Source organism: Corythoichthys intestinalis, chromosome 18 (assembly GCF_030265065.1).
Source record: "Corythoichthys intestinalis isolate RoL2023-P3 chromosome 18, ASM3026506v1, whole genome shotgun sequence".
NCBI classification, from domain to species: domain Eukaryota; kingdom Metazoa; phylum Chordata; class Actinopteri; order Syngnathiformes; family Syngnathidae; genus Corythoichthys; species Corythoichthys intestinalis.
Window position 1 is genome coordinate 33,097,589 of NC_080412.1, and position 27,187 is coordinate 33,124,775.

A 27,187-nucleotide genomic window follows, 5' to 3' on the forward strand; every position below is an offset into this window, starting at 1 on the left:
TTTATAAATTATTTGTTAGTTTCAGGGCTCCTGAGTGGCTAGGCTAGCGTGAGTCAATGGGACCAATTTAGCATGCCAATAAAAAAACGATCCAGATCTATGAACGGATCCAACATAGTCGAATAAATTTAAAATGCAGATCATTGTTCCAAAACACCCATGCGGCCAAAACAATGTCATAAAAAACTGCCGTAATTCATTTCATTCTGAAGGACTACCATAATTTCCCGAATATAACGCGCACTTTTTTCCCCAAAATTTACTCGTAAAATCATGGGTGCGCGTTATTCACGGGTACAGGGACAGAGACAGAAAAAAATCATCATGATTCATGTTCCATTGTAAGCATGGACCTGCACAATATTACCTAATCCGAACAACAGTGATATAATAATCAAGTTTCATGTGGTAAATAATTGTTTTCGTGATATTTTTCACATCTAATAAAATTGAAAAATTTTTTTGTACTATTCGTTTATTATTTACCGGTACATTTTTCTTACCTTATCGTTGCAACATGCCGGCACATGGCGATGTTGTCTTGAACAGAACATAACGGCGATCCGTTTCGTATAAATGTTGACCGTGTGGCGAGCTGGGACAGGAGTCTGAGGAAGAGTGTCGAACCACTTAGCCAAGCTGCATTGTTTTATTTAAATTGAAACTCACAAAGTAACAACGTACGTCTTGCACGCAAATCACGGGACATTTCTTTACTTCCGGCTGTTCCCTTAACTAAACTCTTCCCCCCGGGAACTACACAACTTGCCAACATTAGTTCCGTTGGTGAAGTCTGTTAAAACTCGCTACAATTCCTTACTTTGTGAAAATTATTATCGTATGCTGTGAGCAATTTTACCACAGAAAATTAATTTTCTATTTTTTAGAAAAAATATTTGACAAAAGGATTAAAAAATGCTGCAACCGCTTACTTAATAAAAGTTCAAGACACGAGACTCATATTTATTGGTGCTAAAATTAGGGTGCGCTTCATACATGGGTACAAGATTTTACAGGTAAAGTTGGGGTGCGCGTTATACACGGGTACGCGTTATATTCGGGAAATTACAGTATTTTTTTTTTTAGATGGGTAATATCACAATGAGGGCTGCAGCTATCAATTATTTTACTAGCCGATTAATCGATGAACTCGTTCGAATAATCAAGTAATCGGATTAGGAACATAAAAAAATAAAATACCTAAGCAGAGCCTCAGACGGTATAAAAAAATTAATAAATGAGGATCTATGTACAACAAAAGAACTATTGGCTAACTTACATAACAAAAAGTCCGCTACCTTAAATGCTATAAAATGCTAATTTTATTTATTTATTTTTTAATGCTCTTAACAAATGGTTCAGACACATATTACCACAAAAACTGGCTGAATATAAATATATAAATATAAACTAAATTAAAAATGCATTAAAAGACACATTAGCTCAAACAAAAACTTTGCTTATGTTGGTCTTAACAGGGAGCAGCTGGATTCAGCCATGTGAAATGAGGCAGACTAGAGGGCTGTGTATCCACCCAAATCCATAAAACTAAATGCAAACACTTTCAAAACAAACCATTACAACGCCACTTTAATTAAACGAATACTCGAAGCAGCAAAATCGTTTTTTCTAATCGAATACTTGAGTTAATCGATTAATCGTTGCAGCACTAAACACAATATAGAGGAGTGTTTTGGCCACTCGGGCTCACGCTGGATTAGAGGTAGGTGGGAAGTTGGACTTATCCTGATCCAAGGGTACCAGTTGCGATCTCAAAACGTTCCAAGTGAATGTAAATAGCAAAGCTGGATGGATGGCTGATCTCGACAAGTTGTGGTTTGTTATTTTGGCCATTAAAAGACATTTCAACCTCCAGCAAACCTGTCTTATCGTAAGAGATCAAATAGTGGATGTATTCCAACGATATTTTTCCAGATCGGAGGTTGGAAACGCTGACTTCCCACCTTCCTCGAATGCAGCATCAGTCTGCTGAGTTAACTGACGGCCGGCAACAAGGTGAAATGTGCATTTAGAGGCTGTGGAAACAGACAGAAGAAATGGGCAAAGTAAAGTTTCCACAAATTCCCTATGAAGAACGAGAAACAATATAAACTGGTTACTTGCTGCTAGCTATGACATAAAGAAATCAGCGGTGAAAAAAAAACAATGGGATATCACACCGCCCTGCTCATCCGCAGAGCTTCTGGATTACAAATATTGCTGTTCATACTGGAATTTTTGACATGCAAAGCTAAATTTTAATAACTTTATCCTGAAGAATTAGCCAACACTATTGATTGCATCTCATCGATGATTTTCATGTGTGTTTATGTTGTTTTTTATTGGCATGCTAAGTAGGAGTGGGAACTTCTTGGTACCTCACGATAAGATACAATTTGCGGTACAAAGCTCACGATAACGATCTGACGATATGGTGATACAATGATTATCGATACATTGGTCAGGAAATCATTCTAGGATATCCTACAAACAACTAATAAACAGAAAAACAAGCTTCTGCTGTGAATTGGAATGAGTTTCACTGGTAGACGTCCAATCCATTTGAACTGGGAGGGTGGCATTCATTCGCTGCCATCCCTCCCACTTCAAATGGATTGAACGTCTATTGCAGTCAGTGGCAGCCAATGCCAGACAATGAGGTAATTTTGGGCCATTTAAGGTCATTTACCTGTTGATTTTGAGTTACTTCCTGTTGATTTTGAGGTATTTTATGGGTCACTTCCTGTTTATTTTGAGTTATAGAACAGGAAGTGACCTAGGAGTAACCCAAATAAATAGGCAGTGACTCAAACTCAACAGAAAATGACCTGGAAATGCCCTAAAATGAACAGCAAGTGATCTGAAAATGCCCTGAAAATCGGACAGAATGACTGTGAATAGGGTTGCGCCGATCATGTTTTTTTTCTCCCGATCCGATCCCGATCGTTTTAGTTTGAGTATCTGCCGATCCTGATATTTTCCGATCCGATTGCTTTTTTTTTTGCTCCCGATTCAATTCCAATCATTCCCGATAATTTTTCCCGATCATATACATTTTGGCAATGCATTAAGAAAAAAATGAATAAAACTCGGACGAATATATACATTCAACATACAGTACATAAGTACTGTATTTGTTTATTATGACAATAAATCCTCAAGATGGCATTTACATTATTAACATTCTTTCTGTGAGAGGGATCCACGGATAGAAAGACTTGTGACTTTGTATATTGTGACTAAATATTGACATCTAATGTATTTGTTGAGCTTTCAGTAAATGATACTGTAGCCATGCCCAAATACATGATGGGAAGTGGAACCATGACTGTGCGTAGTGCAACCAATTGATATATCTTCTCTGCGTTCGGAAATAACATAAGGTGTTAAGAAAAAGATCAATTGCTACCTTGTTTCCCCTCATTGCCTCCATGATAGTTCTAATCGTAGGGAGAGGGATTGTAAGGCTTTAGCCAATTAAAAAAGGCTCCAAAGGCTGCCAAAATTCACTCTACTCATTTTACGCTGCCTTTTATCTCTCTATAGAGGTAAAACAGCGCCATTACAGATTGAGCGTGACAGTGCGTGAGTGGGTCGTGCAGCGCAGGCATTAATTGTGTTAAATATTTTAACGTGATAAATTTTTTAAAAAATTAATTACCGCCGTTATCGGGATAAATTTGATAACCCTACCTTAAGCCTAAACTAAAGACACTGGATGAGTGTAACATATTATGTCTGTAATGTTAAATACAATTAGAAAACAATTTTATATATATATATATATATATTAAAAAAAGGCATGGCCGATATTTTTTTGCCGATTCCGATACTTTGAAAATGATGTGATCGGACCCGATCGATGCCGATCGATCGGGACATCTCTAATCACGATACATCACCATTTCAATATTTTGTCACACCCCTAATGCTAGGTCAGCCCAATTGACTCGCACTAGCTTAGCCACTCCGGAGCCCTAAAACTAACAAATAACTAACAAACTACATGGAATTTGTTGAAATCAACTCCGCCGACTAATTAAACCCTCGCTAACTATAAGATTGTCCGATTTAAAACATTCTGAATTTCCCCTTTAAAATATTGGTTCAACTGAAATTAAAGTACAAGCAAAATGGGAGGAGGACTGAAGTAAAGCTAAAATTTCAAAGTCAAGCGCTCCTCCGTCTGAACACAATTTACAGACGACATGTGAAGTATAAAGTTCACGCATATATTCCAGCATTCTGTTGAGCAGACATGCCGTTTAACGTTTGTGTCTTTGCAGAAGTGGGGCGGCTGGGCCGTTCCTCGTCTGCTGCTGGAGTCAGACAGGTGGGCGGAGGAGACGTCCAGAGGCAGAGCAGTCTACCAGCAAGAGAAGCCCTCAATCAGGTGGATATAGCTTATGACTTGAGACTATTAATTTCATTCATGGCTCATTTCAGAGTGAACATTTATATTGCCCTCATTATTTCCTCCCCTCCTTTTGGAGACAGTGCTTCTGCATGTCTATTTTTAGCTCATGGATATGCTCACTGAGCATATTAATGTTCTGGCCTGGCGCAAAACAATAAGAGCAGGTACATGACGCAGGAACATGCGTAAGCGTCCGAATGTGTGAAAAGAGTGATGGGGAGAACGCGGTCTTTTGGTGTTGTTGGCAGCAGTTTTCTTGCAGCATCCCGACTGCATAGTAAGTGCTGACGCACTTTGAAAGTGCTGCAGAGACTGTCTGCATGCGTCTGGTTGGCTCGCCCTCAAGTCCAACAGATGAAGTGGTGCTACATCCTGGTGGAGATTTGTAGGAACTGCAGTTGTGCTAGTGTAGTTAGTTGGAGTATAATGTGATGCTTACTACAAAGTAATGACAAAAGTATTTGGACACTGGGCCATTTTACCTATTCTGGTGGCGAAACACTCATCCAAAATAATCTTTTTAAAATACGTGATGTGAATCATAGCCTGAAATTCTCATTTTTGTTAAATCCACAGTCATCTGTTTTTGTGACTTTCCAGTTTTTTTTTTACATGCAGCTGTCATCTTTGTCTTCAGTTCTTTTGAAAATGTTTTTATGCGTTTCTAAACTAAGAGTGTGACAATATCTCGATACAGCGATATATCGCGATATGTTGCAACCCGATGGGTTATCGATATGCTCCCGCCAAGAATCGATACTTTTATTTAACATATTGGCCATACAATGGCGTATGGATGCTGTAAACTGCTCAATGTTTGTTGAGCAATTCCTTGGCGGTCCACTAGGGGCGCTCGGGAGTGGCGGTGAGGGTAAAGTGCGCACAAGTTGTCTAGAGAAGAAGCTCCAAGTGGGTTGAAAAAATAAAAAAGCTCCGTGAGAACGGTGGAGGAAAAAATGAGAAAAATATTGCTACAAATCACACATGGGGACACACTTTAGATTTTACACCAACAAGAAAGGAAGTAAGGTGAACAAGGACTTTGCTGTATGCAAGAATTGTCTAGGAAAAACAAGTTTCACTGTGAGCTGGTGACGTAGTGGACACTGGAGTTTGTGAGTTTCGCTTTCATCACTTGAGGTAAGAAAGTTTTGCAATGTAATTGACTTTTTAATTTGCATGTATTATTTTGATGACATTTGGTGTTGAATGATATAAAATAAACCAGGACCCTAAACTGGATGAAAATGAATATCGAACAAGCCCACATGAATTTACCGATTTATTTGAGAACCAATTTCCATCTAGTTTACTACACAAACTGTTATTACTGTCATTTTGATACAATAAGCTATACAAATGGTTTGAATAGGTTCCAAGATATAAAGTGATGTGCATGATAATTAATGCAGCCTACATATTAAAAATAGGTCATTATTGATGTAGCCTACATATTAAAAATAGGTAATTATTGAATTTTTAATTTCTATACATTCAATTCATATTTTTTTTAATTCAATACTTCCAACACAAAAAAAATCAGGATTTCAACTCAAACGCTATGAAGTAGCTAATATTTTTTGTTTTATTTTGTTGTTTTTAAGGTGAGGAAGACTGTGACTGAGCAAGTCTGACATCTTAAATGCTGAAGCAGATAGCGGAAGTGCTCAAACCAAGCAACAAAGTTCATATACGAAGAAAAGACCCACCAATTTTATCATTGCCCCACTCCAAGCTCAACTGCTGACACCTACGGCACTTTTTTTAAATTTATTTTTTTAAAGATTTAAAACTTTAAAGAAATTAAGGGTGCCATTCATCATGATCTCTCCAAGCGATATCAGTGGTCGTGGTTGGTTTCCTCTATATGTGCAGGGGCACAATTTGCAGTAGATTTATATTTTACAGCAATGTTGCACAGAAAAGGTGTCACTGTTTAATAAATGACTTAAACAGTATTTTTTCTACTTTCAAATATCTTTTTTTTTTTTTTCGTTTCAACAGTTGTATCATAGAATGTCATGTATCCAATTACTGACCAATATATCGATAATCGCTGTATCGTGATATAATCGTTATCGTGAGCCTTGTATCGCGAATCGTATCGTATCGTGAGGTGCCCTGAGGTTCCCACTCCTATTCTAAACAGTGAATAAGTTTCAGTGTGACAAGATATGACACCATTTTTAACTGGAGTTGTCCAATATTATTGGGTGGCTGATAATGTCGGCCCATAAAAGCATTTTGAAATTATATGGGATAATTTTGACACGGGTTTTGGGCTAATATGAATTGCCTTCAAAGTGAATGTAGCAGCCTTCTGCCTTTGAACAAGCACTGGTCACAGCTTAGCACAGCAGTTATGCTTATTGAACATTAGGATGTTTCCAAACTAAGATGCTTGGTATTTTGTTATGCGAGCATTTGCATTAATGGTGCAAAAAATAAACGTACAGTAAATGATTGAAAAATAATGAATTACAAACTCATTACATACTTCATTCACTCTACTGAAGCTGTTTGACATTGTTGTTATTTTGAGCCAGAAGCACTGTGTGAGTCATATGTGATATTATGTCGTATTGGCACTTTGCACTTGCACTTGATCCAAAAAACTCATGTCTGAACGAGATGAATTTCTCTTTTATCCCAGACAATGTGTTTTAGGTTGTTTTATTTACCTGACATGTTTCGGCGACTACTTCCGCCTTCATCGGAGTGTCTGACTGTGGTGTCTGAACTATGTGGTGCAATATACAGTGGGGCAAATAAGTATTTAGTCATCCACCAATTGTGCAAGTTCTACTACTTGAAAAGATTAGAGAGGCCTGTACTTGTCAACATGGGAAACCCTCAACCATGAGAGACAGAATGTGAAAAAAAAAAAAGAAAGAAAGAAAATCATTGTTTGATTTTAAAAGAATATATTTCCAATTTAGTGGAAAATAAGTATTTGGTCACCTACAAACAAGCAAGATTTCTGACTGTCAAAGAGGTCTAACTTCTAACGAGGTCTAACGAGGCTCCACTCGTTACCTGTATTAATGGCACCTGTTTTCACTCATTATCGGTAAAAAAGACACCTGTCCACAAGCTCAGTCAGTCACATTCCAAACTCCACTATGGCCAAGACCAAATAGATGTCGAAGGACACCAGAGACAAAATTGTAGACCTGCACCAGGCTACGAAGACTTATTCTGCAATAGGTAAAACGCTTGGTGTAAAAAAATCAACTGTGGGAGCATTTATTAGAAAATTGAAGACTTTTGATCTTGGGCTTCATGTAAGATCTCACCCCGTGGCGTCAAAATGATAACAAGAACGGTGAGCAAAAATCCCAGAACCATACCGGGGGACCTAGTGAATGACCTACAGAGAGATGGGACCACAGTAACAAAGGCTACTATCAGTAACACAATGCGCCGCCAGGGACTCAAATACTGCACTGCCAGACATGTCCCCCTGCTGAAGAAAGTACATGTACAGGCCCGTCTGCGGTTCGCTAGAGTGCATTTGGATGATCCAGAAGAGGACTGAGAGAATGTGTTATGGTCAGATGAAACCAAAATAGAACTTTTTGGTAGAAACACAGGTTCTCGTGTTTGGAGGAAAAAAAATACCGAATTGCACCATACCTCTGTGAAGCATGGGGGTGAAAACATTATGCTTTGGGGCGGTTTTTCTGCAAAGGGACCAGGACGACTGATCTGTGTAAAAGAAAGAATGAATGGAGCCATGTATCGAGAGATTTTGAGTAAAAATCTCCTTCCATCAGCTAGGGTATTGAAGATGAGACGTGTCTGGGTCTTTCAGCATGACAATGATCCCAAATACACAGCCAGGGCAAAAAAGGAGGGGCTTCGTAAGAAGCATTTCAAGGTCCTGGAGTGGCCTAGCCAGTCTCCAGATCTCCACCCCATAGAAAATCTGTGGAGGGAGTTGAAAGTCCCTGTTGCCCAACAACAGCCCCAAAACATCACTGCTCTAGAGGAGATCTGCATGGAGGAATGGGCCAAAATACCAGCAACAGTGTGTGAAAAGCTTGTGAAGAGTTACAGAAAACGTTTGGCCTCCGTTATTGCCAACAAAGGGTACATAACAAAGTATTGAGATGAACTTCTGGTATTGACCAAATACTTATTTTCCACCATGATTTGCAAATAAATTTTTAAAAAATCAAACAATGTGATTTTCTGTTTTTTTCCCACATCCTGTCTCTCATGGTTGAGGTTTACCCATGTTGATAATTACAGGCCTCTCTAATATTTTCAAGTGGGAGAACTTGCACAATTAGTGGTTGACTAAATATTTATTTGCTCCGCTGTGGGCACCTTTTCCATAACGTCTTTTGAAGTTGTTCTCTTATTTTTCACAGAATGCTTATTGGCAAACCCTAAAGTTGTTACATTTATCATTATTAAAATATTCAGAGGGTAATCACACATTTAGCCATAAAATGTTAAGTCCATGACCGCATATGTCGGTAACGGTTTGATCTCGGTATAGGATTTTTGGAGATGGACAGTGATATTGGTTAAAATCAGTATCTGACAACTAGGTAAATTATGCTTATTTACCATTAGAAAAATGTAGTGGTGCATATAGGCACTTTTTCCATGACTTCAGTTGAAGTTGTTCTCTTATTTTTCACAGAATGTTTATTTGAAAAACCTCAAATTTGTTACATTTATCATTATTAAAGCATCCAGTGGGGTATCACAATACAATTAGCCATAGTATGTTAATAGAGTTGTCCGGATTATCGAGTAGGCGATAATATCGCCCAATAAAAGCCGGTCATTATCGGACAACTAGGTATGATATGTTTATTTACTATTAGAAAAATGTAGTGGTGCATTATAAGCACTTTTTCCATGACTTCAGTTGTTCTCTTATTTTACACAGAATGTTTATTTGGAAAACCTTGAATTTTTTACATTTGTTGTTATTAAAGCATTCAGTGGGGTATCACAATACAATAGCCATAATATGTTCATAGAGTTGTCGGATATTATTGAGTAAGCGATAATATCGGCCAATAAAAGCATTTAAAATGATATCGGATAATCTCGACATTGGTTTGTCATTATTGGTTTTGCGCCAAGATGTATGTTACCTTCAAAGTGGATATGGAAGCTTTCTAACTTTGTACAAGGGCTGGTACCAGCTTAGCACAGTAGTTATGCTTATTGACCATTAGATGTCTCCAATCTAAGATGATTGGAACTTGTTATGTGAGCAGACCATTTGCATTCATGGTGCAAAAATTACATGATTGAAAAATAATGAATATGTGCAGTCCACGATTGCATATATCGGTATCTGTTTGATCTCAGTATCAGATTTTTTTGGTTTGGACAATATCGGGATATAGGTTAAAAAGTCATTATCGGACAACTCTATTGTTTAATTAAAACAAATTTGAACATAGCATGAACAACTTTTTGGTTTATAACCAATAATACCAACCTGACATTCACGTTCTGTTTAGTGTTTGTTGACCTGCAGTGTACTGTAGTGTATTGGTTTTAGCCTGTTTTAGGTCCACAAGGTGAAGTGGCCAACATCTCTCTATTTTTCTTTGTACCGTATGGGTTTGACCATGTGACCATGTCTGACCTACAAGTATGATTGGTTTTGTTTTAGCTGCACGGCCTGCCGCAGCCCCAAGCATCCAGCAGTCCTAGCGTGTCTAGGCAACAGCAGCAGCTGCAGCTCCACCAGCAGCAGTTGCAGTTAAAGCAGCAGCTCCAGCAGCTTCAGCAACAGCACCACCTGCAGCTGCAGTTCCAGCAGCTGGCCCAACTAGCGCAGGGTCAGCCTGCTGCCGGCGCCGCCTCGTCCGCCGCGCAGACCCAGAGGGACGGCAAGTTGCTGGAAGTCATCGAGCGTAAACGCTGCCTCTGCAAGGAGATCAAGGCCCACAGGCGCCCCGATAAAAGTCTGTGCAAGCAGGACAGCATGCCAATCCTCCCCAGCTGGAGAAGGACGCCTGAACCTCGCAAGACCGGCACGCCGCCTTGCCAAAGGCCGCAGGCCGTCGTGTGGGACACGGCTATCTGACAGGAGGACGGCCTTACTGACACACATGAGCTCAAAGGCTCGTATCGTTAGATGCTAGTAGATGTGGGTTCAGTCGACCTGCTGCTGCTGTTGCACCGCTGCCAAAGAGCAGTGACGAAAAGAACAGCAGTAATGTCGAACTGGACCTTGTGTAGAGGTGGAAAATATTAACAGGGTTTCCAATGATCTTTTTTCCTTTCTGACCACAGCAAATGATCCTCTCCTCTCGCCCCCTTGTCCTTTCTGCAATTTTGGCCAGAACTCCAGCAAGTCGATTGGCTGCTAACCAGTTCAGGGTGTACCCCGCCTTTTGTCCATAGTCAGCTGCAACCCTCTGGAAGAGAAGCAGTACAGGTAATGGATGGATGGACAAGTCTTTCATCATCACGTCCAGACATTTTTCAGTGTCCTCCTTCCAATATATCCACGGTCTTTACTCTGTACATGTCCAAATCACTTCCCTAGTATATTGTGTGGGCTCAAGGCCAGATTTCAATGCAAAATTCATCGAATTTTAAGCGTGATTCCAATTTTAGAGACCACTATTAAATTAGCCTGTTAGGAATGTGGGCTCTACTGCACATCTAACCACGCACCTTCTTAATCAGTTGCCAGCCAACCACGGACAGTGCATGGCAAGACTTGATCAAGCTGCCTAAATAAAAAGTGTGAGCCCCCTGCTGAGTAATGGCATGAAAAAATAATAATAATACAGCAAAAATTTGAGATGAGGGACATTGTATGAAGAGTTAGTTCAGCCAAAGGGACCAACTTTCATTGTCTGGATTTGTTTTGGACTCAGGGCAAGTGACAGTTAATTTACTGATAGACATACCATGAGTTGCTTAAATTTTTTTTTTTTACATGCAACTCTTCGTCACTTTGCCATATTACTACTTACAACCTTGAAATGAAGAAAACCGATCGACAACCTTCTAGGCTAGGACGGGGGTCGGCAACCCGTATTTTAGCTCTTTAGCGCAGCCCTAGTGGCTCCCTGGAGCATTTTCAAAAATGTTTGAAAATGGAAATAATGGGGGAAGGAAATATATATTTTTTGTTTTGATATGGTTTCTGTAGGAGGACAAAAATGACACAAACATTCTTAACATTTCCCAATGCTGTAAAAATGTGTAGAATAAATATTAAATTTCAACTTTTCTGTCAACGACGATTTGCGTCATAGCCTGCCACACACGTTTCTATCAGCTGGGCGGGATGCCAGGCAGGTAGCTATTGTAAACAAACCGGCAGCCGAGTACCCAGTTGGGAGTGAGAGAAAAAGTGCGATACCATTACTTCTGATGAACTTAGAGGAGCGCAAAAATCGATTTAAGTAGTGGATTGCATTGCCAAACTCCGCTACTGCTGCAAGTTATGTTGCAACCCGGGAGGTAATATAGCATGGAAAACCATTCACAGATGGTGAGTACATGAAGGAGACATTCATCAACATATCAGAACACCTATTTGCAGACTTCAAAAACAAAACCGAGATAATACAGAAAATCAAAGACATGCCCATGTAAGGGGCATGTTATGCACGTTCCATTTTGTGGTTTTTGGAAACCTCAAAATTAAAATGACATCAAAAATCGGATTTCTTTATTGCATTTCTTTAATTTCATAAAAACAGTGAAACAATTCATAAATATTTTAATGAAGTTAAACTTGAAGTGGCATCATACAACAGATGGAATTTTGATAGTTTGCTAATATAGCTAATACAGATACATTCAGAATGTGTTGCCTTCATTATAAAGCGTATGTAAGGCTGTAATTTTTTGCGGCTCCAGACATATTTTTTTAATCCAATATGGCTCTTTCAACATTTTGGGTTGCCGACCCCTCGGGTAGGATATTAGTATATAAATTACTGTAACACATTGGCGATAAGACGCCATTGTTCGATCAAACAATCACAGACCAAATGGGAATGGATGTCTATCCCCGCAAATGGCACTGAAGCATGAGCATTCGATGCCAGCGATTCCTTTTAAAATGCACTTGAGGTCTGTTGCTGGCAGAAAATGAGTAACTTGTGGTAAATTTCCACTCTAAAATAATGATTCATTTTTACGTGTCATTTTACACTGAAACAACATACTATATGTAATAAAAACACATCTTTGTGTAGAATGATGTGTTGAATAATTGTGAATACAATCTTAATTAAAAACTAACTTTCTTATCGTTTTAGGCATAATCGTGTAGCCCTATTGTGAACTGAAAATTTCTGGAAACAGGTTTTATCCCACCTTAAATGTGAAAGTAGTAATAGACATATATTTTATCAGTAGCGCCCGGTGACCGGCTCGCAACTAGTTCAGAGTGTGCCCCGTTTTCTGTCCCTAGTTAACCGGGATAGGCTCCGACACCCCCGTGAGGATGAGCAATCTTCTCTGTTGATAATATGCACATTTCGGTCCTTGTTCTGGTAAAGGTGCTGGTGGACGGCTGAGTCTTAACCTGAGGAGTTAGCATGTGTTTCGCCACGCGTCTTCTCAGTGGTTGCTTGGTTTCCCCAATATGCAGTGAGGAGCAGGAGTATTAGCACCCCTTGCAATTTTGCAAGTTCACCCACTTAGAAAATAGGTAGAGGTCTAAAATTAAAATCATTGATTCATTTTTACTTATAGAGACATAATCTAAAAAAAAAAAAAAAAAAAAAAAAAAACGGAACTCACATTGTATGTTTTTTTTCCCAAAATTTATTTGTAAATTACAGGGGTTCATTAATATTTGTACCTCTGAGAAAATCAGAACTAATATTTAGTGCAGAAGCCTTTGTTTGCAATTAGAGGTCAGAAGCTTTCTGCGGTTCTTCACCAGGTTTTCACATATCACATATGGAAGCAGGGATTTTGGCCTATTCCTCCTCACAAATCTTCTCTAGATCCGTCAGGTTTCGGGGCTGTCGTTGAGAAACACGAAGTTTCAGCTCCATCAAATGATTTTCTATTGGATCAGGGTCTGGAGAGTGGCTATGCCAATCCAGAACCTTGATATATTTTTTATGCAGCCACTCCTTGGTCAGCTTAGCTGTGTGCTTCAGATCATTGTCATGTTGGAAGATCCAGCCACGACTCATCTTCAAGTCACTGACTGAGGGAAGTAGGTCGTGGCTCAAAATCTGACAATATATTTCACAGTTCATCCTCGGCTTTATACAGTACAGTCGTCCTGTCCCCTTTGCCGAAAAGCAGCCCCAAAGCATGAGGTTTCCACCCCCATACTACACAGTGGGGATGGTGTTCTTGGGATTGTACTCATTCTTCGTTTTCCTCCACATACGCTACGAGTACAGCTGCATCCAGAAGTTCTACTTTGGTCTCATCTGACCACATGACTTTCTCCCATGACCCCTCTGCATCATTCAGATGGTCCCTGGCAAACTTCAGACAGGCCTTCAGATGTACAGGGGAACCTTCTGAGCAATGCATGATTTTAAACCATTGCACCGTAGTGTTCTACTGACAGTAGCCTTTGAAACGGTGCATCCAGCTCTCTTCAGGTAATTGACCGGCTCGTGCCGTGTAGTTCTAGGCTGAGCCCTCACTTTTCTCATCATGAGAAATGCCCCACGAAGAGAGATTTTTCATGGAGCCCCAGTCCGAGCTAGATTATCAGTCATGTTTAGCCTTTCCATTTTCTTACAATTGCTGCAACTGTTGATTTATTCTCACCAAGCTGCTTTCCAATTGTCCCATAGCCTTTTCCAGCTTTGTAGAGCGCAACATTTTTTTTCTCTGGTGTCTTTCGAAAGCTCTCTGGTCTTGCCCATGGTAGCAGTTGGATTACGACTGACTGTGGGGTGCACAGGTGACAATAATGAGGCCAAATGGGTGGTGGATGGATGGTTACTCTTGGGGTAAAGGACTTTTTTTAAAGGTAGACTCACAACTCTTTTAGTGTCATAATTATTGCTGATTCGCAGGGGTACAAATACTCATGAACCTCTGTAAATTACAAATAATTTATTGAACAATCATACAATGTGAGTTCCATATTTTTTTTTAGATTATGTCTCTAGAAGTGGAAATGCATCTATCATTGAAATTTCAGACTTCCACCTATTTTCTAAGTTGGTGAACTTGCAAAATCACAAGGGGTGCAAATACTTCTGCTCCTCACTGTATGTACGTACGTATCTGTACATTACTCACTTTGTCCTCTCTGCGATGTGTCTCAAGGTATTGCTCTGGTTTTTGGAGAGGCTTGCCATCCGGTTGTCACAATATCAGCTTTTGTCGTGCGGTTCTGATAACTCCTAATTTGTATTACAGAACCAGAAAAGTCCAGTCATGATCGATTCAACGCCCAGAGGCAATATCTTCCCCCGTTCATTTCAACAGACTTACTGTAACTACCCCTCTGGTTGTAATTGGCAACAATTTAGCCATCATTCTCACTGTTGAGGATCACCGCTTGAGAGATCAGAATTGCCAAATTTCCTCCTGACTACTTGACACATAGATTTCTTCTATTTTTTTTCTCCAATGCACAGAGAGGAATTAAATCAAGGTGCCAGTCAGAAAAGAGCAACGTGAGTCTAAAATGTTCTGTGGGTGAGTACATGTAAGACTCGGTGTGAAGTCATTGAAGTGTTTCTTGAAATTTGTCAATGCATACGAGATGTCTTGGTATCAATAGATTGTTGTTGTGGATGCAAATAATCGCTGAAGTGTCAAAGCTACCTACTATATCTGTTTGCATAATACTTTATGAATTAAGTTACTTTCTGGACATTTTTTTGCAATTTTATAGCAATATGCTCCCAGTTTGGAGGGGACCCACAAACTGGCGTCAACTTCTAGCCTAAAAACGTACATATCTTAAGACTTTAACGAGTCATATTTACTGTGTCATCCTCTGCATGTCACAATACTGTAGACATACAGTCCTGTACAAATATTGTGTAGAGATGATCATGTTTGAATTTTACATACAGCAGAACTTCACTATGATAACACGCGGTTGTATAAAGATTTTTCTTTTTTTTTCGAGCCTCATTTCGGTACAAATGAAAGGGTACAAAAAGTCGATCAATGACACTCAATGGGTCGAATTACTGTCCAATAAGGTACGACAAATAGGGCCCGCGAGTGTTGATCACCTCAAACAGAATGCTGGAACAATCTGCACAACACTTGGGAGAAATCGAACCCTAATGTACTGTAAATACATATGTAAAAGTGTATTGAAAATGTAGCAATTATTTCCATTTTCATACTTGTAATCAATACATATTATGTAGCATACTGTATAAACTTTGTTCACTTGTTTTTCTAGGAGTATTTTATCTGCTGCAGCCAGTCCTTGCATTACTTAGAGTTCTAATAAACAGTAAATGCCCTTGAAGTCAAGGGGCAGTCCAACAGTTTATTTATGCAAGATTCCCTTTAAGATCAGTTTCATTTTTTTGTTTTGATTTTTACACAGTCTATTTGTGGACAGAGTTCAACAGCTTGCTGCTATCTCAAAACTACAGATTTCCATTCGATTATAGTGTACGGTGTCACCATAAGGAAACATGGTTAATATTCTAGTGTTTATCGTCACTTTCTTTTTCTTCTCCTTTTTAAAATCTCGACAAGCCACGTGAAATGGACATGTGAAACGTGAGCCCTTCTGTAAAAGTATAAAGGCGTTTGAATGTCTCTTGATCGTCGTCGTTTTTGATAGTTAGCACCAAAATGTATCCCTGTGAGAAGAAGACCTACCTAAGTGTTAGAGAGTCACTGCTTGGCCTTTTGGTTTTAGTTTCGCCTGCGCATGTTTTGCCTTTATTTATTGAGTTATTTATTTTTCGGACAATTGGCATCCATTTTCAAACCAACACAAGCCAGGTGGAAAGGAAATGGGCAAGTGCAATGCATGCAGAGACTCTTTACACACACAAAAAACAAGTATTGATATAATCTTGAATATTGTGCCCGATTTGATTTCTAATACGAACGAATCACCTTAATATGGTTCCTTTTTCCACTGACTAATAGCGGCGTTAGGGACCGTTTCCAGAACTAGTTTACAGAAACTGATGGTTTTGTGTGTCTACTAAAACAGTGGCCATTATATGAGTGCCATACTATATTGATATGGTAAGATATACGGTGTAACTTGGAAATCACTGTAGTGCTATATTTGCATTGATATTGTCATTCAAATAAATTTTATATAATGAACTTTACACAACAAACTGGATTTTTTCCCCTCTCATTATATGTCTTTTTTTCCTGTTTTAGTGAATGTGGAACACTGGGTTCACCTGCACTTAGGGTTGGGCATCGTTTGAATTTGAACGGTTTCGATTCCGATTCCACATTTCGATTCCGGTTTCTCAATTCCGATTCTTTTAGGGTAAAAAAAAATTGCATAGTTTATATTAATTTCTTAACTTCTCTATTATTTTTTAAATTATATGAACTTTGAACGTTGCTATGAATTTTTCACAGGGCTTTTTAAAACTTGTATATGGCAGAAAACACTCAGGTGACTTGAAGTTCTGCTCTCAGACCCCCAATTTGGCCAACTTTCAAAACTGTCCGATATGCATGTGTGATACATCATTGGAAAGCTTAAAATCTCAATTTTCTGGGGGTAGAAAAATTTTAAACAGGAGGGCATTTAAAAAAAAAAAAAATTAAACAGCAAAACCCTATCTGGAGGCGAAAGCAGAATTACAGACCCCATGACCTTCACGAGATATTATCGCGTGCTTACCTTGTTTCGATCCAAAAACTCCATGTAGCATGTATCACTGAGAACCAATAGATGGTTGTGATTGGCCACAGCTGGATTTTTTTGGGGATTTTATAGGTGAAACATGGTAATATAACAAGCATCGCGATGCAGAAATCGCAGACATCAAGGAGTGGTCGAGATTTTCTTTCATATATTTACCCTTTTAAATGTCTTTTTTCAATTTTTCTTTGTTTGGATCGCTTATTTATCTAACACATCGGAGAAAATGCGACAGTAACAAAAAAAAAAAAAAACCCAAACAATTAAGTGATAGTTATGAGGTAGATATCCGTAACTTTTTTACAGACACCATTTTTTTCATTGTGACATAATTTTTTTAAAAGTTTAAAATATGTTAATACATTTTAAAGTCGTTTTTTTTTTTTTTTTTTTTTTTTTTTTAAACGAAATATGAGACATCAATTAATGATTCTAAGCTAACAACGACACATTTTCAATAATAAATATAATTAATTACCTTCGTTTTATGGCTGGGTTGAAACAAAAACTGTTGCGCGACGTCTGTAAACGGGGGTTTTCAGGGTAAAACGTACAAATTAAAAATAGTTCGGGGGCTTAATGCGCCATGAATCTGCTATGGCGGCATATAGATATATTGTTCTATTAAACACAACATTTGTTTTGGCTTAAAATACAGCAGTTTCTTTTAAAGAGGAGTGCAAGAGCAGAAACCGCTTTTTCAGTCCTGTCTGTGTTTTCAGCCATATATAAATATCAGTCTTTCAACTTGAATATGAAGTTTCTTTCCACAGGAGTGCACTTTCACAAAGATGTTTATTTTTCAAAAGCTCACAGAGAAAACATTCACACATATTCTTTTGCCTATGTTTTAGAGTGTCTTATGCTGCAGTCATTTTTGCATGGTATTGAGCTCCCACTAATGGGCTAACCTGGTACAGAATATCTAACCTGTCAACCCGAGGCCGTTGGCAATCTTACAAATAGTGGCATATGCCCTTACAAATTGATGACTAATCTTAGGTTTTATGTAGCGTGCAATATGAAACAAAAATAAAACTGAATTTTTAAAATAATATGAATTTATTGGTAATGTTTTCACATATAACCTGGTGCAATCAAAGAACAATCAATATCTTCAGCTACATCATGATTACTAAAATTAACAGTGACTTTTGTTATAATTGTATGTAGCACTTTTGATGGCTGCACTTCATGGCACTTCAGATCCCAATTCAGTTTGACTTGAAGGTAGTTCGTTAGTGTGTCCAATTATAAATTAAAAAGGTCATTTGATAAAATTAACTTACCGATGCAATCTTTGAGTCAGGGAACATTTCTTTTGCTAATTCTGAGAAGTGATCAGCATTAGTTGCAGGCAAATTGTTTTCGGCAACAAATAGGCAGAATAAAATCTCCGCTTTTGTCACTTTTCATTCTGCAGACTGCATCTTTATGACCAGTGTTGTTAATCTTATTTTAAGAAAGTAATTAATTAGTTACAAATTACTTCTCCTCAAAAAGTAATTGAGTTTGTAACTGAGTTACCTGAATGTAAGAGTAATTAGTTACTCGGCAAAGTAACTGGTGTTACCCTTCATGTTTTTTTTCTTCACCCCCCCCCCCCCCCCCCAAAAAAAAAAAAAAGAAAAGAAATAACATAGTAACCTTTGCTATGTTTGGAAATCATTTAATGTTGTGAATCAACCGTTAAAGTTCTTAAAATTGCTCCCGTTTTTGCATTAGTTCCCTTCTGTCTACTTTTGACATGTGAAAGTTTTAAAACTGATTCATCATTTAAAGGTAGAATCAGGTCAAGATTTTGCTGATTTAGAAGTATTTTAGATAAAAAGTTACTTAAGTTCGCTAGGAAGGTTCACTACAACAGAGCCTTTCTGAGAAGTCTACTGCTTTAAGATGGCGGCTGTTTACTAACGCCGCTCAGTCTGTCATTTCGCATCTAGTTTTGTATGCATATGATATCTAGTGTAGCATCAAGTGGGCGTAGATTGTGGGCTGTTGGCTACAGTCAGGAAATATTGGAGCCACCTAGCCTAGCATCACGTTTGCAACAGTGTCACAACACTCCTCCCTTCTTCCCACTCCCGCTCTTCTTTCTCGTGTCTGACTTTTCTCGCGTCAATCAACCAACGTAGTAACGCACATTGTCTTGTTGCCGAAATGGTGACAAAATCCGAACGGAGAAAAAAAACACATAATGCACGAAAAAACGTACAGATTTTGAATGTACGGCGCATACATTATAAAATCAGCGCTAACTTGTACAAATTACGCCGAACCCGTACAACTTGACAGGTATGATTGAATATCAAACAAACAAACAAAAAAATCAACTTGTAAAACCCAGTCCAGATTAGCCGCGGTAGCTGTATAAAATCAAAAACTGTTTTTTGTTGAGGAAAATGATCATATCTGCCTTCTCAGGCAGTGAGCGTGAGCTTTCTGGACAGATAGTGTCTCCTGCAGTGGAGAACACACGTTCACTGGGTGTAGATGAACTCATAACAGCTGGTGGTGCTCACAGAAGAGAAGGTAAATCTCATGTATCACTAGTGAAGCATGTGGGGAAAACAAAACTAATGATGCACATTGATACGACGGAGTATTAGGGGAAAATTAATACATTTTTAAAAAGCGACTATGAGACTATTCGAACTATTGTGATGAGAAAGTCGCAAATAATACGTAGGGGTAAAGTAGCTGTGATCTGCTACACACTTTACATATATGTACCTTAGCTGGGAGCTACGATGAAGCATTAGGAATGGAATATGGAATTCTCAGGTTACGACAATGGGATAATATTGGTATTTCAAATTTCAGAAGGCAAAAATACTGTATAGGCTGCTAGTTGCTGCTCCCAGACTGAACATAATACAACTTATAACTGTTTTGCCAGTGGCTATTACCTAGCATCTTCCCAGCATCCAATTGGCTAAGAACCTCTACTGTATGTGTATGTGTGTATCCCAGCGTCCTCTTCATTCGCCCGTCAGGCCTTGAGGTGATCCGACAGCTTTACGTGAGTGTATTAAATTTTATTTTTTTATCCTTTTTTATATTACGCACAGCTGTCCTTTTATGTTTATTGTGCAATAATCTAATTGTAACATGTATTTTTTATGTAATGATGCATTTTTATGCTTTATAAAAGATTTCTGTTTGAATTTTGGCGGGCTTGGAACGGATTAGGGCATTTAAATGGAAAATGCGTCTCTACTTACAAATTTTAAAATTCGCAGAGTTACCACTGTAGCTTAACGATAGCAACACGAACTTAAAGTGCGTACGACACGAGAAAAAAAGTCTTAAATAGCATTATTATGTGAATTAGAATCATATTTTGAGACGATTCGACTATATACAACAATTTAGCAAAGCGCAGATGACGAGAAATTAGTCTTTTAATCTGCTGGTTAGCCACGCCTACCATTATAGGGCTTTAGCGTCCCCAACAGGTGGATGACATCAGCGGAGTCACGATTTCATCTGATTTAGTATGCAGCTCATTGAGGGGAATTTATTCACAACGAGGAAAACACGACGAAGTGAGCCGCAAAATGTCATTGTTTCAGTCTCTCTACTCCAATATTTTTACAGGATATTCTTTGTATCCAAGTATTTTCCACAATAGCTTAATAAATGGCTTGAGAAAGACCAGTCAGCCCGTTGAGGGGGAATTATTCAGAACGAGGAAAACGTGACGAAGAGAGCCGCAAAATGCCATTGTTTCAGTCTCTCTACTCCAATTTTTTTTACAGGATATTCTTTTTATCCAAGTATTTTTCCCCAATAGCTAAATAAATGGCTTGAGAAGGACCAGTCAGCCCGTCGAGGGGGAACTATTCACAACGAGGAAAACGCGACGAAGAGATCTGCAAAATGTCATTGTTTCTGTCTCTTCAATATTTTTACAGGATATTCTTTTTATCCAAGTATTTTTTCCCCAACTGCTAAATAAATGGCATAGCCATGACAAATAACAATCTTGTGCTAAATGGAATATGAAAAAATAAAAATGCACTTATTCAGGACGACATGGCAAAATTACTCCATAATGGTCAAAACTGTCAACTTCACCTTTACTGTCGCACCTCCCGACCAATATTTTATGCGACCTCAATCAGGCTTATGTCATTTCCCTTCCCCGGCTTCGGAGAATATAAACAAACCAAGAGGCGTGACAGCTAGCCGACATGCTAACCCGAACTGAGTGATGTTTCAAAGTCTTCGAAGCGGAAAATCACACATAACTAGCCCGGATCATTTCACATGACGACTGGGTTGTTGATTGTCATCGCCGATCGGCAAACTGCCCGGCGGAGAGCAATTTACAGCTAGTTCCTAGCTACTACGGACAGGAAAGCTCACCAGGGAAGCAGCTGGACAATGACCGCTGAACATTTACATGCCAATCCATGATCAATCGTAAGTAGTCCTTTATTTAAAGAAAGTTTGTACTGTTTACTTTGTAATCGCTGTATTCGTGGCTATTTTTAACTCAAAGTTGCAATTTCTGATCGGTCGGAAAATTTGACAGAACACCAGGCACTTGAATGAAGAGGGGAATAAGCCAAGTATACGAGTAGTGCTCTCCCGGCGGGGGGATGTGCGACAAGCTGCCGGTCGTCGGCCGAGGGGACAAGGAGCATGTCACAAAATGTAAGCCACCTTACCATAGTAAAATGATCCCAGTGTTTGACATAATACAAAACATGATGTTTACTCACTTCCTCGTAAGTCCCATGGTCCCACAGTAGTAGGGCTTGTTTTGACCAATATCCACTGGTGAATGGGAACCTTTTGAAACCCCCAAAAGGCGCACACGCCTCTCCCTCCTACAGCAAGATTTTTCTGCAGTCGTTTGGCAGGCGTGAGGCGAAAAATAAACGTATTAATCCGCAAAATCAGCTGAATCCTTTGTCCTTTTCATACAACAGTACGGCTGTATAGTGAAGAGGACTCCTTCCTCCGTACACGTCACAGCGCCCTCTTTCTTTCTCAACTCGAGACTGTTGCCGGGAGTCACTCATTTTCATGGTGCGGGATTAAAAAAACTAAATAAATATAGCGTTCGCTTCCACACATATCCAAGCAGTCAATTTCATTCAGGAGCATAAAATACCGCGTGTCTTATGAATTAAACATGCTTTTTTTGTGTCACAGGCACCTTAAATATTACAGCACAAATGTAGTGCAAACAAACGGCGCCGTTGCGGTTCCAGTCCGCCGTAGATGGGGGGGCAGTGTGATGGCATCACTACAAATTAAAAGTAGAATACATTGGTACCTCAACATACGATCGCTTCGACACACGATCTTTTTGACATCTGACGTAAAAGTTGACTTGCCAGTTGTTTCTACATCCAACGACATGCTCGAAATACAATGATTTATGACTGCACCGCAGTTTGTTTTCCCTTAAGATGGACGCACAGCGGATTTTCTTGTAAGAGAAATCAACATGTGTACCAAGAATGTTAGCACAGGTGGTGAGAAAAGGAAAAAGGTGATGCTTACCATTGAAATGAAGATGTAAAAGATAGCAAAATATAAGCATGGTGTGTGTGCATCAATGAACTGGGTCGACAATAGAGTCGTAGAATGTCGATCTCGGCCGGTGGTCCTCCTCTGTTCGCCAGTCTTTATAAATTAAGGTGACAATACTTATTGTGGTAACATCGCCAAAGAAATCGCCAGGTTCGTCAGGTTTCTAAACATCTAGTCCATCAACTTGTGCAACACAACACGCCTGCACAGCTGAACATGGAAAGTGAAAGTAAAAAGTCCTATCTCACTCGGTCAAGTCAGCCACGTGATGCGTTCAGGTACACCACGCAAAACACATTTGCCACATTAGAACCCGATTCATTACATTACTACAGGTGTTATTGTTGTTATTACTATTATTATATTATTATTCCTATTTTCATTCATAATTTATTTGTTTTGCTCTGTGTAATTGCTATTTGCAATAGTACCAGCAGTATTTATTAACGATTTGGTGTAGGTTTTCGAGCTGTGGAACGAATTAATGGAATTATAATGTATTCTTATGGGAAAATCCTGCTCGACATACGACCATTTCGACTTCCAAACAACGTCCTGGAACAAATTAACTTCGTATATAAAGGTAACACTGTATCTACAAAACTGTTGCAGTACAAACAAACAAAACATAATAAAATACAGCACAAACGAGTGACACCATGTTTAGACATTTTAAATTAAAATGGGGGGCTGGTTGATGTCATAATTACCTATAAAAGAATTGTAACTATGTCCAAAATGATAGCAGCACAAACCTAACTTTATGCAGCACAAACGAAGCACAAACGATTGACACCATGTTTAGACATTTAAAATGGCGGGGCTGGTTGACGTCATATTGACCTATAAAAGAATTGTAAATATCTCCAAAATGATAGCAGCACAAACCTAACTTTATGCAGCACAAATATAGAACAAACAATTGACATCATTTTTTAAATATATTTGCGTCCGATAGGGGGCCAACTTCACAGAGGTGTTGAACAGAGCCTTTTAAAGTGATTCTCTAACTTAAATACAAGTAGTCTCTAATAAACCACAATTGTTCTCTTGTACTAAAATATGTTGTTAGAAACACATAAAATGTTAAATCAATGGCAATATTTTAGAATATTTAGTACATATTTTGACCGTTAGTTGGCGCCATGGTTTACGGGCTCGCGGTGATGACGTCATTGGGATCTTTACAAATGTGTAGCTTGTTCAACAATTGCTTATTGCTGCCTAAACTTGCAAAGTAAAATGCCACGATGTGCTGCTTTTGGATGAAATTTCCAGTCAAATGGAAACAAGGAGAGTGAAGTGAGTGGTCAAGGTGGAATTATTATTTTTAGTGAATAAATGTGCATAAGTGGAAGCTTCTCCCCTTTTTTGGTGCCTGTATGCACGTATCCTACCCACCACGCGTTACAACTGGCGCCCGAACATTTTTCCTGGATCCTCAGTCAAGTAAGGGATCCGTCTATTTTCTGGATCCAACGGTCCCACCGCGTCTGCAATATTGGTTTCGGATCTGTCCATTTTTTTCATTCAGCGGTCCCACAGCGGCTTTTCAGATCAATCTATTTTGTGGAATCGACAGCCTGATCGCGGCTGCAACATTGCCACGGGATCGGTCTAATTCCTGGATCTTCGAGTGAGTAATAAACGCGGATTTGGATTACTATTGTTATCTTTTTTGTTGACTATTCTTCGTGGGAGTTTTCCCCCAAATCATACTAAATAATTAAGGCACTATGGCACGCTACAGTGACGACAGTCTCTGACGTGGACCTTACAACAATGTTGGAGTTCGTCAGGGAATGCGTGTTTGCGTACAGCTGAGCTCCCGAGTGAAGAGTGGTCAAGGTGGAAATATTATTTTTTGTGAATAAATGTGGATAAGAGGAAACTTCTCCCCTTTTTGGTACTTTTATACACGTATCCTACCTACCTACCACGCGTTACAATATACAAGACATGGATTACACAAGGTGTGCTCTTTGGCCTGTGCTGAATGTAAAGCACACGACAGCTCTGGATGCTAACAATCTACATAATTATATTGGGATAAGTTTGAAAACGCAATATGCCTACCTTGAATATGTGCTAATAAAACCGGAGTTCCCAACAGCATACACTCTCGCTCCCAACCGGAGTTCCCAACAGCGCACTCTGGCTCAGTTGCCATTGAGACTCACTTGCAGTGAGTGCATCAGCAGTTTTGCCCAACTTTTGTCTTATCAGGTATTTGCTGCACACATTTTTCCCTGAAGCTCGTCTTGTGATTGACCGACAGTGCTGTCCTGCTCTTCACTTTTCAGATCTGGTTCAAATAGGAAGGGTAGAACTGACGACATTTTGGGAAAGCTAATGAGTGCCACGCTGGAATTTCGGCAACGGGCCCGGTGACGTCACGCACTGCGACGTAACAAGAATGGCGATCTATCACTTGAAATAATTTTACAAACTTTATTAAAGCAAAAACATTAAGAGGGGTTTTAATATCAAATTATTATAACTCATACTAACATTTATCTTTTAAGAATTACTTGTCTTAAAAATAGAGGATCCCTTTAAAGAAAAATAAAAAATTCAGGTCATTTGGACTTTTTGTTTCCAATAGCGTATTCAGGTCATCCATTCCCGAGGGTTCAGCCACGAGTGTGGCCTCCCACTCCCTTTTGGCTTCACAGCTCCTTCTCCTTCTCTTCCATAATCCTCAATGATTATCTAAAGAGGAAAATTGGAAATATAAAAGATTTCATGCTTGTGGCAATTAATGAGCTTTCGAGTGAAATAAGCGTCAAATTGCTCCTTTATGCTTGTATGGTAAATTGTATTTCAGTTGGAATACAAAAGGGGGCATTTACACAGAATTTACTGTCATAATGGATGTCTTCAGTGGCAACTATACGCTGACAGTGCTGTCTCCTCAGACGTAGACGGGAAATGTACTCTGTACAAGGATAATTGGGAAGTCGGTCTGTTCATAAATATTTATCGGGAAACTTCTCGGTTTTCATATTAAATTTTAAACACATATTGGATGGAAAACTGCTGAAAAGTGCTGTGATTGGCTGGCAATCAAATTCTTCAGAGGGGTACTGACTACATTACCACTAACAATCATCACACATGAGCATGCTAGAGCATTATAAATGTGATACTTTTTAACGTGAAATTTACCATGCTCCAACATGAAGCTTATCGTGTGTATCGTGAAATGTATACGTTGTATAGCAAAAAAGTTAAAATGTTAAATTTATCAAAGTATGGTGTGAAAATTTTTACTTTAATCGTGAATTTAGCTCATTTTGACGTTAAATATATCGTTTTCAAATTTTAAAAAAAATCTCCCGTTAAAGTGTGATATTTTTCACATAACAATAAACGGTAACACCTCGGTGGGTCTATAAGACCGTCGTAAGACCATCATAATTATGACATGACACCTGAGCATTCATGAATGCTTATGAAATATGTCATTAAGTGTCATTCGGCAAATTCTATCACTCACTCAGTTTATGTCCAGTCCGCATAACAGTGTTATGTCATAATTATGACTGTCTTCTGACAGTTTTATGGACCCACTGTCAAATAAGGTGTTACCCAGTAAACATATCAGTTAGTTCGAAACATCATGTTGAAACGTAAAACGTCGCGTGTAAACATATCACACAGATTCTGACTAGAACATGAATATGTGAAATTTCTCATGACGTTATTATCGTGTTAATGTATACCGTATTTTCCGCACTATAAGGCGCACCTTAGATTAATGGCCTATTTTAAAACTGTTTTCATATATAGGTCGCACCGCATTATAGGGCGCAGTACTTGTAGTAGTGCTAGTTCGGGTTGCGTTATGCATCCACTAGATCAGGGGTGTCCAAACTTTTTGCAAAGGGGGCCAGATTTGGAGTGGTAAAAATGTGGGGGGCCGACCTTGGCTGACGTCCTTTACGTAGAACAATATATTGAAGCAAAATTTAGCAAGCCATTCAGTGTGTCACATTTGCTTTTTTATTTTTTTAATGAATAATTTCAACAATCTCGCAAATAGCCTTTGCGGCGTTCTCTTTCGACTCTCGGGCTCTTGTGAAATACTACTGCTGTGAAATTAAAATAGCTTCAAGTTGCTTCAATTTTTCGCTGCGTATTTTCCCTGTAATCTTGTCATACATTTCAGCGTGTATTGTTTGGTAATATCGCCTCACATTGAAATCTTTAAAAACAGCGACTGTCTCGTTGCAAATGAGGCAAAACACAGTTGCTGCGTATTTTAGTGAAGAAATAGTCCAATTTCCACCTATCCTTGAAGCGTCGGCCGTCCCAGTCTTTCAACTTTTTTTTGTTGATTGTCGCCATTTTAGAAAATTGGAAGTAGAGGGTCACACGGAGTAATGTTGCTTAGCCCTTAAATACCTGCA

The 27,187-nt window shown here is 38.9% G+C and overlaps 1 protein-coding gene across 6 annotated transcripts in view; it reads left to right on the top strand.

The window, feature by feature from the left end:
* The window catches only part of LOC130906184 (neuronal tyrosine-phosphorylated phosphoinositide-3-kinase adapter 1), a 112,890-nt gene extending 96,210 nt beyond the window's left edge, over positions 1–16,680 (top strand). For 4 of the 6 annotated variants that reach the window (XM_057820208.1, XM_057820209.1, XM_057820212.1 and 1 more), the window contains 3 exons: positions 4,287–4,393; positions 10,065–10,835; positions 14,768–16,680. In XM_057820208.1, coding sequence (XP_057676191.1) covers positions 4,287–4,393; positions 10,065–10,481 — 524 coding nt within the window. In that variant the 3' untranslated portion in view covers positions 10,482–10,835; positions 14,768–16,680. Of the gene's footprint in view, positions 1–4,286; positions 4,982–10,064; positions 10,836–14,767 lie in introns of those variants that run through there. The other 2 variants (XM_057820210.1, XM_057820213.1) reach the window with 2 other exon arrangements.
* The last annotated feature ends 10,507 nt before the right edge of the window (positions 16,681–27,187 follow it).